The 17,833-nt window shown below is 37.4% G+C and overlaps 1 protein-coding gene across 1 annotated transcript in view; it reads left to right on the top strand.

Annotated features, from left to right (window-relative positions):
- The window catches only part of pkhd1l1.1 (PKHD1 like 1, tandem duplicate 1), a 40,762-nt gene extending 22,929 nt beyond the window's left edge, over positions 1-17,833 (top strand). The window contains exons 46-78 of the mRNA XM_060897598.1: positions 313-442; positions 673-914; positions 1,064-1,200; positions 1,324-2,353; positions 2,626-2,817; positions 3,054-3,205; positions 3,440-3,599; positions 3,732-3,900; positions 4,030-4,118; positions 4,309-4,472; positions 4,915-5,044; positions 6,293-6,411; positions 6,944-7,073; positions 7,190-7,363; positions 7,492-7,595; positions 7,991-8,117; positions 8,427-8,548; positions 8,791-8,881; positions 9,413-9,561; positions 10,115-10,237; positions 10,331-10,442; positions 11,192-11,308; positions 11,416-11,581; positions 12,236-12,468; positions 12,632-12,799; positions 13,793-13,950; positions 14,041-14,176; positions 14,631-14,978; positions 15,220-15,371; positions 15,863-16,009; positions 16,625-16,778; positions 17,167-17,244; positions 17,394-17,833. Of these exons, the coding sequence (XP_060753581.1) occupies positions 313-442; positions 673-914; positions 1,064-1,200; positions 1,324-2,353; positions 2,626-2,817; positions 3,054-3,205; positions 3,440-3,599; positions 3,732-3,900; positions 4,030-4,118; positions 4,309-4,472; positions 4,915-5,044; positions 6,293-6,411; positions 6,944-7,073; positions 7,190-7,363; positions 7,492-7,595; positions 7,991-8,117; positions 8,427-8,548; positions 8,791-8,881; positions 9,413-9,561; positions 10,115-10,237; positions 10,331-10,442; positions 11,192-11,308; positions 11,416-11,581; positions 12,236-12,468; positions 12,632-12,799; positions 13,793-13,950; positions 14,041-14,176; positions 14,631-14,978; positions 15,220-15,371; positions 15,863-16,009; positions 16,625-16,778; positions 17,167-17,244; positions 17,394-17,554 (5,864 nt within the window). The 3' untranslated portion in view covers positions 17,555-17,833. The remainder of the gene's footprint in view (positions 1-312; positions 443-672; positions 915-1,063; positions 1,201-1,323; positions 2,354-2,625; positions 2,818-3,053; positions 3,206-3,439; positions 3,600-3,731; positions 3,901-4,029; positions 4,119-4,308; positions 4,473-4,914; positions 5,045-6,292; positions 6,412-6,943; positions 7,074-7,189; positions 7,364-7,491; positions 7,596-7,990; positions 8,118-8,426; positions 8,549-8,790; positions 8,882-9,412; positions 9,562-10,114; positions 10,238-10,330; positions 10,443-11,191; positions 11,309-11,415; positions 11,582-12,235; positions 12,469-12,631; positions 12,800-13,792; positions 13,951-14,040; positions 14,177-14,630; positions 14,979-15,219; positions 15,372-15,862; positions 16,010-16,624; positions 16,779-17,166; positions 17,245-17,393) is intronic.

Genomic DNA, 17,833 nt, shown 5'->3' with positions numbered 1-17,833 from the left:
ATAATAATAATTTAATCAATTAAAAAATAGTTTTTCCTTCTTTTAAAGGATAAAATCTCATGATGAACAAGAAACATATTTTTAAATATGGTCATAGATCCATAGATTCAGTTTCTGTACCAGATTTTACTGAGTTTTGTAAAGTTTTATGATTTCATTGACACTTTCTAATTTGATAAGCAAGGATGTAGCTTGTTTGACAAAAGTATGTTGGACAGAGAAGTATGAGTTTATTTTCCTTACACTTTCACTTTTTTCATTTCATTTAAATTTACTTGCGCTATAGAATCAATTTCAAATCTCATTCTTCAGGTATCCCTATCCCTATCACTTGGACTCGCCTTGCCAAAACCGCTAACAATGGTTCCAGTACTCTCACATTGATGGATGCAGTTACCTGGAAAGTCGGTGATGAAATTGTCATTGCCTCAACAGGTGCCAGGTATAGATGCATCATCACAGGCTAAAGCTGCAATCTCAATGAGGAAATTTGGTCACCTTAATGATAATTCCAATGAATGCAAAGATTTTGTCTTCTAGCTGATGCTCTGCCTATATAATAATAATATACAATATATACAATGTACATATTAGGAGAGAATGTTTTCAGTCTACAGCTGACGACATATTGTTCCAACACATGCTAAATGTGGATTGTGGGTAATTTTGCAGGCACAGCCAAGAGCAGAACGAAGTGAGGAATATAGCTTCAGTGTCACCTGATGGTCGAACCTTAACTCTAAGCAATCCTCTGAATTACACCCACCTTGGGGTGGCCATTACATTACCTGATGGCACTGTATTTGAGGCAAGGGCTGAGATAGGCGTGCTGACTAGGAACATTGTTGTCCGTGGATCCATTAACAAAGAATGGAGTGATATAATCCCAGCATGCCCTGATGGGTTTAATACAGGTGGGCATTTTGTTCTATATATATTATTCTTAATATTCTACAACATTGCATGGTTTATATGGAAGGCATTAAATTATTGATTTTTGGGGTTCATGCTGTACTCTAACTGTACAGTTTAATATAAGTGTAATGCAAATATTTAATTTCAGGGGAGTTTGCCACCCAGACTTGTTTCCAAGGAAGATTCGGTGAAGAAGTTGGAAGTGATGAGTTTGGTGGGTGCATTATGTTCCATGCACCTCGGCCTGGTGAAAACCTGGCTATAGGAAGAATTGAATATGTTGAGGTATCATTTTGCATTAATAATGTTTTATAAATACATCGGACACACATGTGGGACTATTGAAATTATTCTCTCTTAAAGGCCTTACATTTTTTCATTGAATCTTAACTTTATTTTTTGTGGCAGGTATTCAATGCTGGCCAGGCCTATCGACTGGGACGCTACCCCATCCACTGGCACCTAATGGGAGACGTTAACTTCAAGTCTTATGTTCGTGGCTGTGGCATCCATCAAACCTACAACCGTGCAGTCACCATCCATAACACACACAGGCTGCTGGTGGAGCGTAATGTTATCTATAACATCATGGGAGGAGCATTCTTCATTGAAGATGGCATTGAGACTGGCAATGTCCTGCAGTACAACCTGGCCGTCTTCGTTCGTCAGAGCACCAGCCTACTAAATGATGATGTGACTCCAGCTGGCTACTGGGTCACCAACCCTAACAATACCATCATTCACAATGCAGCCGCTGGCGGAACACACTTTGGCTTCTGGTACCGAATGCATGACAATCCAGATGGCCCATCCTATGACAGTAACATCTGCCAAAAGTTGGTGCCTCTGGGTGAGTTTTATAACAATACAGCTCACTCACAAGGTTGGTTTGGCCTGTGGATCTTCCAGGAGTTCTTCCCCAAGAAAGGCGGAAAGTGTGGCGCTACTGTACCTCAGCCAGCCGTGTTCCGCAAACTCACATCCTGGAACAACGAGAAAGGAGCGGAGTGGGTGAATGTAGGAGCAGTACAATTCAACGACTTTCTCATGGTGAACAATGAGGTGGCAGGAGTGGAGACCAAGCGCATCATCCAGCAACATGTGAGCGGGTGGGGGCTAGACACAGGCGCTGGACTGGTCAACAGCACATTAGTGGGTCACGTAGATGAGCTTGGCCTTGGTAGCAACTACTGTACTGGTCATGGGATTGTCCTGCCCCTGGACGATGGCATGAGTGTCCTCAACACCAAATTTATTAATTTTGACCGGCCAAATTGTGCTGCAGTTGGGGTGACCACTATACAAGGAACCAGTGGCAACTTTTGTGGGGGCTGGCAAGTCAAATTCAGTGGAATCAAATATTATCAGACACCCAACAAGGCTACCTTTAGATGGGAACATGAAGTTATTCTTGCAGATGTTGATGGATCACTGACAGGTATTATTTATTAGATACCTCTATACAGTAGTGAAGATACATGAATTAGTTAGTTAGGTGACTATAATATGTCTTTCTGTGTTCTACTATACTTATGGTCTATGTTTATGTAATGCCAGGCTTTTTTTGGCCTTGGGAAATATGTTTTAGTGTATATCAAGTGCAATTTAATGACTTTTTTTATTGAAGCTATGGTTTTTATTTGTTTGTTTGTTTGTTTGTTTGTTTGTTTGTTTGTTTCTGAGCCTTATTTTTCTCCTTCATGTCAAAAGGTAATCCTGGCTACAAGGTAGTGCCAAAGAGTAAACTGCTGGATCCAGTCCACTGTTCTGACAATGCTTCATGGAGCTTAGGCTTCCCTGGTACAGTGTGTGATAACACAATTAACTTCCACCGACTGGGGATTAATTCTTCATTACCCTCCTCGCTTTTGTTTAAGGATCTCATACTCACCAATACATTTGGTATGGAAAAGAATTAGCTTGTATTACCCTAGGAATTTGTCTTTTATTTTAGCAAGACAGTGTGCTATTGTTTAGCTTCTTGTTATCATAAAAGAGAACAAATGACTGAATGTAGAAATATTAGATTTGTAGTCAGCTTATATAATTAAGCATTATATAATTGCATGGATCCTGTTTCTTGTTTATTTTTAGAGAAAATACAATATGATTTATATAACATTGTCATGTTATTCCAGGCTCAAGTGTTGTTCCATTTGCTGATAAATTGATTACCCATCGCAGTGGTTGGATGGCTCTGCTTCCGACTGACAAAACCTACAACTGGTACTTTCGCAATGCTTCGCAAATTAGCAACATCTCGTATAGTGCAGTGTTTTATGGCTTCAAGGTAAAGTCATGATTACAATCACTCATTATGCTTTATAATCACCTCAGTTTAATCTTAACTCTGTTTTATTTCTATAGTCCATTTAACAATGAAAACTGTCACAAAGCAGCTTAGCGGATGTATATAAATAAATCTGAAATTTGAATGAAGCATTCCATTACTTTGTGATATTATGTAAACTATATTGATTAAATTAATTGTGTGTTGTGTTTTCTCTTCCTTCTCTCCAAATAGTCTCCAGATTATATAATTGTGAATCACAATCTGACTCAGAGTCCTGATCAAGTGTCTGTGGTGGACAATAGAAATGGTTCAGCTAATCTCCTGGATCCTAGTGTGAATATAAATGGAGACTGGTACCTGAACAAGTCATCCAAAAACCTCTACTACATTGGTAAAATGCTGTTGTAAATATCCTTATTAAAATCCATATTATTTGAGCTGTATGAAGTGGAGAGAACAAATAGCTTGGCTTTTCAGGATTCTGTTTTGATCTTAACCACATTGGGCAATGTTGTTCCTTCAGTGTCTACCAAAACGTCTGCTACTAATAGACAGCGGAGGAATAGCGTGGACAGATCGACCACAGACATTTCATTGGCATTCAAAGTTTATAACTGCTTCTACACCAACTGCGCACCACCAGCACAATTCACCCCGACACCATTGCCCGGCGGCCGACCTGCCAATTACATGTACGTTGCATACATTCACTATAAATATCAGAGAATTTACCGCAAATTTTGTTTGTTTGTTTTTGTTTTTAAATGTGCTAGATTAGCCTTTTATTGAAAAGGATCTTACATTTGTCTTATGATTTGCAGTCTTTGGTCCAATCAGTCATTTTGGAAGTCATCTGCAGAGAATAACTTCACTGTACCAAAAGAAGGTGGCACTGTTGTCATTCCCTCAGGTATTGTACTCATTTTCTAAACTGTGGCAAAAATTCCATTGTATTTCAATTACAAAATGGCTTTCCAAACATTTTCAGGACCTTTCCAAAATTTATTGCTGTTAGGATAATATACTGTGTAAGTGCTGTGCTTATCTAACACTAACAATAGAAAAGGTTGATGGTAGACTGCTCTATTCTTCATTCGTAGGCAGCTGGGTGGTTTTAGACACCTTTATTCCACCATTAAATAACCTCACAGTGATGGGAGTCCTGGAAATTTTAGACAACACCACCATCATGTCTAACCGCACCACCCGCAGTCTTCCACAGAACAGTAGCATTGTCCTCAATGCTACTTACATCTCCATCCTGGTCAGTTTTTCCATAAATCATCAGATCCCTCTGACTTTGGGTTGCAATTATAATTCAAATTACTCAACACCAGTACTATTACACCACAAATTATTTGAATATAAGCTCTAAGAAATTTATTATGAAAGCAGATACTTCTGAGAAATAAAGGGATTTTTTTATCAGTAGCAATGGCATCTTCAAGGGTAAGGCTTTTATGTCATAAGGATGTATATATTACCTGGGTACATTAATATATTCTACAATTACTTTTCTGCTGGACCACTACCTTTAATTTTTTTTATTCAAAACGCTGCTTATATCACATGCACCTTCTAGGTGAAAAATAATTTGGTAATGTTGTTTCAGAGACTGTACAACCAAATAAATTAAAGGCACAAGGAGTTCAGATATCGAATTTGGGTAATGCTTAAAAAACAATATAATTTGTGTTTCCACACAGGGAGGCCGTTTGATTGCTGGTTGGCCAGACCAGCCCTTCAGCGGACAACTGCAAATTATTCTGAGGGGAAACCAATACACGCCTGAATGGCCTCTGCCTGCTGGACAAAACCAAGGATCTAAAGTGCTGGGTAACGGCGTAATCAAACATGCTCATATATAACGTATATCTATGTACCATGTACCAGAAATACAAAAACAAACAGAAGTGAACTCACTTAATGTATTGAAATGAACAGAGTTGTAAGGTGGTAGATTGCTCTGAACAAAATGAAAGTTCAGGTTATAATTTAATATTGTGTAGCTGTGCACCTACAATGAGGGATTAGATTTCCTCATCTTGCTCTTGAATCTTATATAATAATCTTTAGTAGCAATGTAATTATAAGGAACAAGGCTTAATGATGAGTTAGGAAAGTCTTTTGGGAAGTTTATTAGAAACAGATTCACAAAAGTTCACACTCACTCACTCACTCACTCATTTTCTACCGCTTATCCGAACTACCTCGGGTCACGGGGAGCCTGTGCCTATCTCAGGCGCCATCGGGCATCAAGGCATGATACACCCTGGACGGAGTGCCAACCCATCACAGGGCACACACATACACTCATTCACTCACGCACTCACACACTACGGACAATTTTCCAGAGATGCCAATCAACCTACCATGCATGTCTTTGGACCGGGGGAGGAAACCGGAGTACCCTTAGGAAACCCCCGAGGCACGGGGGGGACCTGCAAACTCCACACACACAAGGTGGAGGCGGGAATCGAACCCCCAACCCTGGAGGTGTGAGGCGAACGTGCTAACCACTAAGCCATTGTGCCCCCCAGTCTAAAAATTAATATACAGAATATCCAAGACATATCCTAAATGAGAGAACAGAGAAACAGGTAAGAGTCATACAGTAAATCAGAATATAAAAGCACATCATAAGTTACATGACACCCAGAAATGTGTCTATGTGACCAGTGAGTACAAGTCTGTATAATTTAAGGGAAAGTGCCCTCTGGTGGTACAGTGGTGAACTGTCCTGATAGCGGACTAGGATTATTCTAATAATTATTAAACATTAATTAGTTAGTAATGCTTTCAACCTAAAAAATAACTGGAATGTGAATTCACCCACTCAGCTTGTGTGCAAAGTTAGCTACAGTGCAGCTGTTGTGGATGGAGTGAGGGTTTATGGTGGCATTTTGCACAACCCTGGTTGCTTATGTGATGCGTCTGTTGTGAATTCACACCTTTATTTGTTGTGTATTTGGGTGCAATTGTTGTTATTAACATGTACAGGCTTCACTATCACACAGTGTATTTTATATATTAAATCTCTTTGTAAGCAGTGATATTAAACACAATTCTGATGTTACTCTAAAGGTGTGTTTGGTGCTCTTGACCTCTATGGAATGCCACACAAAGTATATCGCACTAAACTGGCCAAAACCGCTTGGGCTGGGTCCAACTCTCTCACACTTCAGGAGGCTGTAGACTGGCAGGTGAGTACGGTTCAACATGCAAAAATAACTAAGTGCATAATACATGATCGTCAGATTTCTGTGATCATTTTACGCACCAAATACAGTGCAAAAGTTTAACTAGTACCTCCTAGTTTCTGACACCACTTTTTTTAAATCCAGTTTTATCTTTTTGAGATTCAAAATCTTTAAATTTAAACTAGAATAAAAAAATCCAAAAGTTATATGCTGATGTGATTTCCAGTAAAAGCACCACAACATTTTTTATTCCTTTTATACCACAGCAATTTGTCAATAATTAAAATTGTAATTTATTAATAAAATAAACATCTCCTTTTAATGATCTTATAGCACTTTTTTTTTTTTGTTTAAACCCATTTATTTTTAGTCTCAGATTATATGGAATAATCTCCACACAGGACACCTACGAAAGTGGTTACTATAGAAACAATATTGAAATGTATTATAATGAGTGCATTCATATAAACTTAGGATTTTAACCAATCAGAATTGAGAATTCAATTCAATGTTTGTTACTCAACCTTTTAACCAGGCAGGGGATGAAATCGTGCTGTCCACCACAAGTTATGATCCATGGCAGACAGAGACTCGAACTATATCTGCAGTCACCATTGATGGCTTTACACTGACCTTGGATCAGCCACTCACTTACACACACATTGGTTAGTCCATTACAGTGTACAGTAAAGCATATATCTAGAATAACAGAGAACACATTGTCTAAAATAATACAAAGACACATTTAAAGCTATTGTATTTATTTGTGCAACTGCTGCAGCGGAGAACTATACAGCACCAGGAACAACCAAGAGCTACAGGCTGTCTGGTGATGTGGGTCTTCTGAGTAGGAACATTAAGATAATTGGTGGAGATTACCCAGAACTTTACAATGAATCATTTGGAGCCAGAGTGTTAGTGGGATCCTTCTCCTCTGGAGGATTCAATTACAAAGGTATAAAGTTACAGTAGAACACCCAATACACCTAATGATCCCAGAAGATTTGTTGATCCATTGGTAACAGAAATCTTTTTTTAAACATATTAACACTATCCGTTTCTGTGACTGTGTGAATCTTATAGGAAAGGCCCAGATTAGGGATGTGGAGTTTTACCACACTGGTCAGGAAGGATGGACAGACAGCACTGATCCTCGCTACTCTGTGGCTTTCCTCAACTTGGGGGTGGTGAGAAGTACAAGATTACTGATTCTGTTCTGACAATCATTTTTACAGTATTCTACTTCTCCAAAGGGACATTTAAAGAACAGTGAGATAGAATTAGTGTTTGGAGTTACTGTTGCAAGCTAAAGTTTATGAAGCCTTTGGAGTTATGAGAGGAGTCTCAGATGAGGGAATACCTGCTTATAGTTTGTATAATGTAAGAAACACCAGGAACTATTTTATTCAGATGTTCCACAACATAAGAGTAACCATAAGTGGATAAAAATTATGATGTGTCATAATTACTGATTCTGTGTTATAAGAGCAATAACTTTGCCTCCATCTTCATCGCTGATTACGTCCTAAAAAAATATGCCATTTTGGTGGGTTTTTGATTCTTACATATCATATTTTCACAGGTGAGTAAGAATGAATCCTACATTAAAGGATGTGCGTTTCACCACGGCTTTTCTCCCGCTATTGGCATCTTTGGAACAGATGGACTGATTGTTGAGGACAATGTCATTTATCACACTGTAGGAGAAGGTATCACACTTCAGTCACCATATAACAGATATAGAGGCCTTCTAGTAAAGACTTGAAGCGTGGTAATGTTACCAATTCTAGCAAAAAAGAGAGATTTCCTGAAGAGAGTTTTAGTAACATTTCTGGCTCAATCCTTGTGCTCAGAGCTTCAGTTTGAGCATCAGAACATCAGTAAATGTTTACCTCTGAATTGTAGAGTAATACAATGAAAAACAGGGTTAGAAGGATTGAAGACTAGCCTAACCTTTGCGTCTCTAAAACCAAATAAGGCTTGAAGCACACTTTCACAATGTACTTATTTTTTTATAGGAATCAGAGTGTGGGGCAATAACATCACAGTCCGTAGGAATCTGGTTACACTGACACTGTGGCCAGGATCATACAATGGAAGACAAGAGACAACGAATACCAACTGGCCTGCAGCTATTGAGGTGTGTTGCACAATAACACACATATTCCTAAACAAATACAAATCTATATCTATCTATCTATCTATCTATCTATCTATCTATCTATCTATCTATCTATCTATCTATCTACCTGTCTGTCTGTCTGTCTGTCTGTCTGTCTATCTATCTATCTATCTATCTATCTATACTTAATAATAATAATACTACTAATAATAATATAATCTCTATATCAATTTTTTAACACTTACTTTTTCTCGTTCAAGGCTAACATGGGCACTAATGTAGTTCTTCAAGGCAACACTGTTGCTGGGTATGAAAGAGTAGGATTTCGAATCAATGGAGAGCCCTGTCGAGGTAACAACAGAGGAACATCAGCATTCTCATAATTGTTGCATTCCAAAAAATACCATAACAAGTAAAAATATCTTGAATATACAGTAGGTCAATTTAATAAAAAGATAAATGTAATAGTTTGTTTATAAAATGCATACATATATGTGTTGTTGTTTTTTTGTAGATTATGTTATTTGTTTTTTACTCATTTCCAGCTTGAAATTGACTTTCTCTATTAGCAGATAATTTTGTTTATTCAAGTATTTCTTTCTAGAAAGAAGCCAAATTATAAGACATTAGAGAAAGTCGTTTCTAAACCTTATAATTAGTAAATATGTCTAGAAATAGATAGAATTCTTCAATAATAATTGCATAATGAGAAATATTACAGAAACTTATTTTTGCTAAAAAAAATCAATCTTCCCTAAGACATGGTTGTTTATATCACTAATAAATAAAATAATGTTGAGGATAAAGTGTTTAAAATGTGTAAATGCAATCTGCTAGACAGCTGAACAAAGTGATTAAATGTTTGACTTTGTATGTCAATAGGCTCTTTTAATCCAGTGGCTCAGTGGCAGCAGAACGAGGCTCACGGTGGCCTGTATGGAGTCTATATGAATGAAGATGGACTTCCTGGCTGTTCTCAAATCCAGGGATTTAATGTCTGGAAAAGTTTTGATTATGGAATTTACTTCCAGGTATAATCTCTCTATAGTTGGTTCAGTCCAAGCACTTGGTTAGTGTAAATAATGTCTATAAGGAGCTGACTAAATATTTGGCTTGTTTTAGCAACTTTTTTCATGTCTAAAGTATATATACTTCATACAGAGACCTAACAATGACGTATAAAATAATTAATGGCCATGATTATTAACACATAGAAGCATGGCAATGTCTCAGTAACACTAGGGGATGTAATAATTCGTTGTATATTTGTGGTATTACAGTAACCAAAAAAAGTCTCCTGTGATCTCCTTAAATAACACTGTAGACATTAGTGATGTTTTCATGCAGTAGAGAATATTTTTCTGTAAATTGTACGTTTTGAAAAGTTTCTTCAATTAAAACGATAGATTTTATGTACATAGTGGACGATACACAAAAAAAACTACAATTAACAATAGCTAGATAAAATTGACAATGTATTAATTTTAAGATGTTTCAAATACATGCACAGACTTGTACATGACCAGAGCATGTACAAGTCTGTGCAGTAGTGTACTATTCAGCTCTGTTTCTGCTCTTGTTAAGGTGTACATGAGTGTTGTGGTTTCTGATGTGACCCTTGTGGACAATGGTATGGGAATCATGCCATTAATTTATGAACCCCCTTCATCCAGCCATGAATACTCAAATAAAACCATCCTAATCCAGGTAAAAAGCTGAACATATTTATGGACAATAATTCATATCTTTCCAATCTATGCAATCATAATCTCTGGATCTCATATTCTTAATGTTTTTAAGGATTGCTTAATTGTTGGCAATAGTCCCAATTTTAACTGCTCTGACACTGTGCAAATGGATGACGTCAACATCGGTAGCAGTATCGGACACAGGGCACCCCGACCTCTTAATGGTACATTACCTCTTTATTATGTACAATATCTCAGTTTCAGTTTTATGCTGTATTTTGGCATTCTTTAATTGTATTTGGTGCCTTTAGTGGTAAAGACTGGGTTAGTGATCAGAAGGCTGTGAGTTTATTTACTTCCACCACTAAGCTGCACTGATTTTGCCTGTATAAGGCTCTTAACTCTATCGGCTATTAGGCTTAATATGAATGAGACTCGTTATTCTAGGTTTGTTTTGATCTTATTTTATTTTAAGAAAACTTGCCAGACGTAGCGTCTATTTCAGATACAAAATAACAAAACAATTCTTCATATGAAGAATCATCATTTTTGCTTTCATGCACTACAGGGACTCATGAACATGCACATTTCTTAAAATGAACATACAATGGGCCAAATTAACCACCTAGTCAAAAATAGGCTTAGCAAATGCAAATTTATCTGGTAGCTTAAATTAAATATTACAATAAACCTTACAATAACCTTATCAAACATTGATGCTTACAATAAACCAAAGATTATTAAACCTATTTCTTAAACTTAATGTAATGCTGTAAATTAGCAATATTGTATTTTATGACATTTGGCAGACACCTTTTATCCAGAGATTACAGAACGTAGATTATATAACGTAGACTATATCTGAGAGATTCCATATGCTGAGAATATAAAACTTGTAAATTATTGGTATGAGTTTAGTATGAGCTAAACGAAAAAAGTGATGAACTGCCATTATATTCTGTGTATCTGGCAGGTGGCAGGACTGGAATATGTTTCCCAACATTTGAATCTGCTCACAATCATGCTCCTCTGAAACCCCATGCTGGACTTATGAGCTACAACGCAATTAGTGGACTCCTGAGAGTCTCAAGTAAAAAGATGCATTGAAACATTTATCATGTCCCATTGGTATATAAAAGTGGTACATTGATGAACGCTGTCCTTATGGGTGTTTGAACCTGCTTTTACTTCCTCCAGATACTACATTTGTTGGGTTTACTAATGTGTGCTCAAGTGAAACGAACTACATGTTTTTCACCAATCCACAAAATGAGGACCTGCAACACCCTATCAGTGTTCAGAGGATCACTAAGAGTAACAGCACAGAGGGCGCTCAAGTGTTCATTCATCATCCAGATCTCGGGTGAGTTGTGCTGCTACTAGACATATACTTATATCACTCAGTCACTATCTGACACTTATTTTAATGTTTTTAATGTTTTATGATGCAAAACAATTTGAACTCAAGTCTAAACAGCAAGATATAACATTTTGGATTTTTTTCTGGATGAATTGTTCTTTCAGACATTAACATGGCCTTCACCTCCCTTTATAAACTAATCTAGTTAGCCTGGAAAAAAATGGTACAATACATTATGAGTGCAACTGATTTTAGGACGAAATAAATGGTACCCTATAATAGGAGGAAGATCTAGTCTGTATCTCTGGTAGATAATGCAGTGCAATGGATGAGCTGCATTACTGGATGATTTCATGAGTGCCGTGGTTAAAAGGTGTTTTCTTAATACATGCTGATATATTTATATATGCTGATGAATATATATTACTTGCAAAAAAACTTCTTTTAGAATTAAACCTAAAACAGACAGATTTTCCCCAGGCTGTTGTTGTTGTTCTTCATCTTCGTCTTCTTCTTTCGGCCGCTCGCTGTTCTAGCTCAAAATATTTCACTCCATTTACTCCATTTAATACTATGATAACAGCCATTTCTCAGTGTATGTTTATATGTTATGTTTTTCTGTTTTCCCAATCTGTGAATCTCTTGAATTCATTGCAGCAAAGTTAACCCATCTGACTGTGTGGATATGGACTGTGACGCCAAGAAGAAGAGCATGATAAATGATCTGGATGGTAGTTTCCTGGGAGCAGTGGGGTCAGTGATTCCCTTGTCTGAGTACGAGTGGGATGGGGATCCCCGACACGGGTTGGGAAACTATCGTATCCCCAAAGTCATGCTAACGTACCTAAATGGCAGCCGAATCCCTGTAGCTAACATTGCCCCATACAAAGGTGAGTCTGAAAGAAGGTGACCCATAGAATGGATAGCTCAAAAAAGTAAACTGTAGTTTTGTAGTTTACAGTTCGTTTTAAACAATGTGTCAATATACAAGCATTCCAGTTGCTGTTGCTGACTTATCTGCTGCAGAGCTAATGCATGCTGTTATGCATACAGGTGTGATCCGGGACTCAACCTGCATGTTTATGAGCACCTGGCAGGCCTACAAGTGCTTTGGGATGAACTACAGAATGCTAGTGATCGAGAGTCTGGATTCAGACACTGAAACCAGACGTCTGTCCCCTGTAGCTGTGCTGGGAGATGGCTATGTAGACCTGCTGAATGGTAAACACGAGTGCAAGTGTTGTAAACAAATATATTCATATTATTATGAACAGATCATGTGCTCCAAACAAACAGTATAGGAAGAACACTGTTAGTCTTTTTATCTAAAGTTTACCTGAAAGTTTCACAGGGCATCTGGTTCAGACTAGACTTTTACGACTAGGAGTCAGCGGGATTCAGACATATACGAGCCGGAGGTATCATATGGGTGGGTGAAAGTAAGCGGTCAGGTATGAAGCTCAAGGAAGAAAGGAAGATCACTACATTAATGTGTGGTGTTAAGTGATGCATTAACAGCACTTATTCATTCATCCTACAAGATATTTTATAATTCGAGAAATTGAATGAGCTAAATTCATTATATACACATCCCTAGTTGAGACCATTTTTGAGTTTTAGTGATGTTGCTGAGGTTGAGGACCAAGCTGACCGAATTGGCATTCATGTTTTTCCCAGTGTTTCCAGGGGAAAGTACTATTATACATGATTTAAGAATAAAAGGCCACAAGACTGAAGTCTGAATACAACTAAAGATATTGTTATTCTCTGTAAGTCGCTCTGGATAAATGAAGATTACATTATAGTAGTGCGAAATTCTTCAGATATTTCAGCTTGTTATGAAGATAGGGCTGGAGCAAGGGGCACCTTGAAAAACCTAACCCTAACCCTACTATGCCGTCTGATGAGTAATTCAGTTAACTTTAACCACTAAACCTCCACTGCACTGGTTAATGGTGTCCAATAGATGCTGTACTTGTAAACAGATACAGCTAGAGATCCTTAATTGTGCTACTACCCCAGATAGGACCTCTGTATTCTGTTTTCAGTTTGTGTAAATAATCTTCCAGTATTACATTTATTGTATTTTAACAGTATATGTTAATATGCTTTAGAATATATTTTAGTTAATACTGTTTCGATAGTCTAATACCTGCAACTTATCATTTAACTTAACATTTTCAACAGCATGTCTCATCCTGTCTCTGTTCACAGGCCCACAGGACCATGGCTGGTGCGCTGGTTATACATGCCAAAAGAGACTGTCTCTCTTCCACAGTATAATAGCCACAAACAAATCTTTTGACATCTATTTCACGGGGGTGTCCCCTCAAAAACTAAGGCTCATGATGCTCAATACTCCACCCACTGAGGTACAAGCACTCACTGGTTTTCATATTGCAACCCTCTAATTGTGATAGCAATCGATAGGAAGTTTTTTTACTTTTTTGCTCTTTTTACAGACTGTCAAAGTGGCTGTATTTTACTCAAAACCTCAGCGTTTGGATATTTATGTGAATAATCAATTGGTCGCGCCAAACAACGCACAGTGGAATGCAGCCAAAACTGACTACACCTTGCTTAAACCTACCTACCCTGGTATTGTAATATCCAAAAGCCAAAAGTGTTAATATTGTTAATATTGGGCTTCATTTATCAATACGGACTTGAACAAATGTATTTGCAAATTGCTGATTGGAGAAATGTGCTATTCATGAAACTCCAGTTAGCCTGATATTATTGAAAAAACTTTCAAAATCTTAATTCATATTAATAAAAATGACCCAAAACAAAGCAATAATTTTAGAATCTTTCGAATAAATTCCCGAAAATTTGAATTTGATTATCAATGCATTCACATGAACACAAAGAAAATCAACATTAAATCAAAATATTTTCAGAAATATGTTTGATTTTTGATTAGTTTACAATGTTGCTTTAAAGAGTGATGATTAAGGCCCAATAAATGATAGCTTGTATGCTGAACATCTATATGAAGTTCCTACCAGTATTCTAATGTCATCCTTTTATTTTTCCATTCTCCATTCGTCAGGACAATACATCCCTGCACTTAACGGCACACACGGCTCCAATTTCTTTGACCCTGATTACAAAATGATGCATATCCTCCTGCGTGGCTCTACCCCTGTTCAGATCAGCACGTCTCCAGTGCTCTTCATCTCCTTCAACCTTCCAGCCATGACAGAGGAAGAATTCTTCGGTGACCAGCTGGTGAACAACCTGGCTTTGTTCTTGAAGGTTCCACCCAGCATGATCCGAATCACCAACATCGTGCGGGAGGGCAGCGGGGCAAAGAGGCGGAGACGTGCCACTGGACTAACGGTGGAGGTGGAGATCAAGCAACCTCCCAGCAACCAAACATCTGCCAATAGCACAAGTGGTGAGCAGCCAATAGACACATTAGAGGAGGAAGTCTGACTTTGCATGGATATTGTATTAATTTACAAACAAACACCATTGCTGAACTTACTTTCAGCCTTATAATTAAAATTAGTCAGTTTGCATTGACCGTGTCATCTGTTTTATACCTTTAGATAGAAACATCAAAGTTGCTCTGACTGTCCTCGTGCTCTGTGCTGAAAACTGACCACTTTGTGGTGTGTATTGTATATCTTCTGCAGACTCGGATCAGTTCACAGTGTTGCAGACTGTTGCTGACACCCTGGGCCAGGCTGCTGTCTCTGGAAATCTGAGTCAGTCTATCGGATTCAACGTGTCTTCAGTGGGAGTCATTCTTCCTTCTCCACCACCTAGTGACCCATCCTGGAGCCAGGTATGATAGGAATCAACTATGTCAATCATTTCTTTTACTGTAATATAGGAGGGATTTATTCTCTGGTTTACCTGACCACTAAAGCAAACTATGTTCCTAATTCAGGACTAATTTAATGTGAAATTATGTAATACAATTTTAGCAAAACAGCAGTGCAACATTCGAGGAATTGGCCTTGTCAATGGCATTGCCATTATCAAGTAATATTTTGTGTTTACTGCAGATCTTATTGGGGGAAATTTTAGTTCACCATAGCAAAGTTTGGCAAGGGAAATTTTTTAATACCATTGATTAGCTAACAAGATATAATGTGTTTCTAAAATTATAGTTTAATTGTCGTTATTTTATAGATATAAAATTTTAGAACTCTCAATTAATTTCATAACCAGTCACTGCATTGTCGGGTGTTTACAGCTAGTCAGTCCGTCATCCAGTCTAATAACACACAAAGGTCTGAGACATATAGAGAGGTTTATAATGTCTTTGGGCAGGTGGTGAGTCAGGAGGTGACACGTGAGGATTCAACAATGCAGACAGTGAGCAGTGTGTCTGCACTGAAGGTGGTGGTGGAGCCAGTGGCAGGGCTTTCCCCTGGACTTTTCAGTGTTCAGCCTGGAATCATGGCTGTGGACCAGCAGGTGAGACTCATAAAAACCTGCTAATGTCAAGTTTAAGCTTCTATTTGTTTGCTTCAAGTTGTTATCAGATCTAAGATATTTGCTTATAGGGGAAGTTTGCCATTTTTAATGCTTTCGGGTTGCCTGCAATGTATGAAAGCATTTCCCTTCTCAGTAAATGACTCCACTTCTTTGACTCAAACAGAATATATGCCTCATGAGTTGTCTTTTTAATAAAAGGTGATATAATTCAGCAGCTCTTTTCTGACAAGGAGAGGAGCTCATTTCTGGATCAGAAATATTTAATCAGCCTGAAATTGAAAAACTGTTCAAATCTATTATTTGGCAGTAATGTAATTTCCAATTCCAATATTGCACATGCTTTATAGTTCTAGATTCAATTACAACTTGCACCTTTAACAAGTTTGTTGTATATGTACAAAGAATATAATATAACTTTGCTGCTTATAGAGCTTTTTAAGCTTTTGTAATTGATCAGTCTTGATAGCATGGATGCACTTGTATTAACTCATAAGGCATTTTATAATTAGCTCTGAGTTTGAGCCATGACCTCCCTAATTACATTACCAGACCTTATACCATATTAGCTCTGATATCCTCTGACCTTTTTTCCAGGGGGAGTGTGTATCAGTTGGGGTGACATCTCTAACGATCTCAGCCATACTTAAAGACGCTCATGGAAACCCAGCAGACGGCTTGTATGGAAACACAACCATCCCTTTCCAAAGCTGCTGGGCAAATTTCACTGACCTGGCCATCAATACCACCGGTGGGAGAGCTTAATATTTGCCTTTATTGTTTAAAGTACAAGCTTTTCAATAATTGTAGTTTTTTAGCTTGTTTTTTTTTTTGTTAAAAAAGAATCTGTGTGTTTGCTGTTTATTAATTGTTTAACATGATTGAACTCAATGTTATCTATTGCAATCTATGCAAAACTTATTGGAATACTTCAGTGTTTTTATATCATTGTATTTAGCTATGCCAGTCTGATCGAGCATGGTTAATTGAAACCTTAGTAAAACAACAATTTTAGAAAGTTGAATACAATTACAAAAGTCAGTTTTGACTTTCTCTCGAAACACTGAAGTGCTTGATCTTATATGGTTTCAGCTACACCATGCAATCATATTTGAAGGTTTTTCTCTTTTTATCCACAGGCGTAAACATGATACTGGCTTTCACTCTGAATGAATGGAAAGCACAGTCCAGATCCTTCTCTATTGGCTCTTCATCAAGTAAGTTTTTTTTCTTAGTGCTAACACCACTTATTTCTCTACAAATGCTGCAAATGTACTTAAAATCATACAGTATATTGTCATATTACCATTTGTTGTAACCTCATGCACTTTCACCTCATCTAATGTGTTTACTAATGTTTCACCAGCCACAGCTTTCACCACCAAATCCACCACAACGGCGCCTGCTAATCCAGACTATAACAGCATCTTCGACTCTAGTCCTGCTTTCACAATACACGCTGTCTATATAATAATACTACTGAGTGTCCTGCATCTAATCTACACTGTGGCTTTGGAGAACAACTGACCTCTATTATAAATGTTTAGCTGACATCTATTCTTTAACAATATAATCTTATATATACACAATATATATCAATTTATTTTTTCATTATTTTCATGAATTGTTAAATACACTGAAGGTTCATTCTTCTTTTGTCATACTGATACAAACACATTTATGGATGATTGTAATGCATACCTGTGGACTACTGTACACTGAATCCATTGATTTAATTTCATTTCCATAAATTTCTGTCACAGATATATTATTTTATTATACATAGATATGGAATTTCTGATGTTT

This window comes from Tachysurus vachellii, chromosome 21 (genome assembly GCF_030014155.1).
Source record: "Tachysurus vachellii isolate PV-2020 chromosome 21, HZAU_Pvac_v1, whole genome shotgun sequence".
NCBI classification, from domain to species: Eukaryota; Metazoa; Chordata; class Actinopteri; order Siluriformes; family Bagridae; genus Tachysurus; species Tachysurus vachellii.
This window is presented reverse-complemented; position numbering and strand designations above follow the sequence as displayed.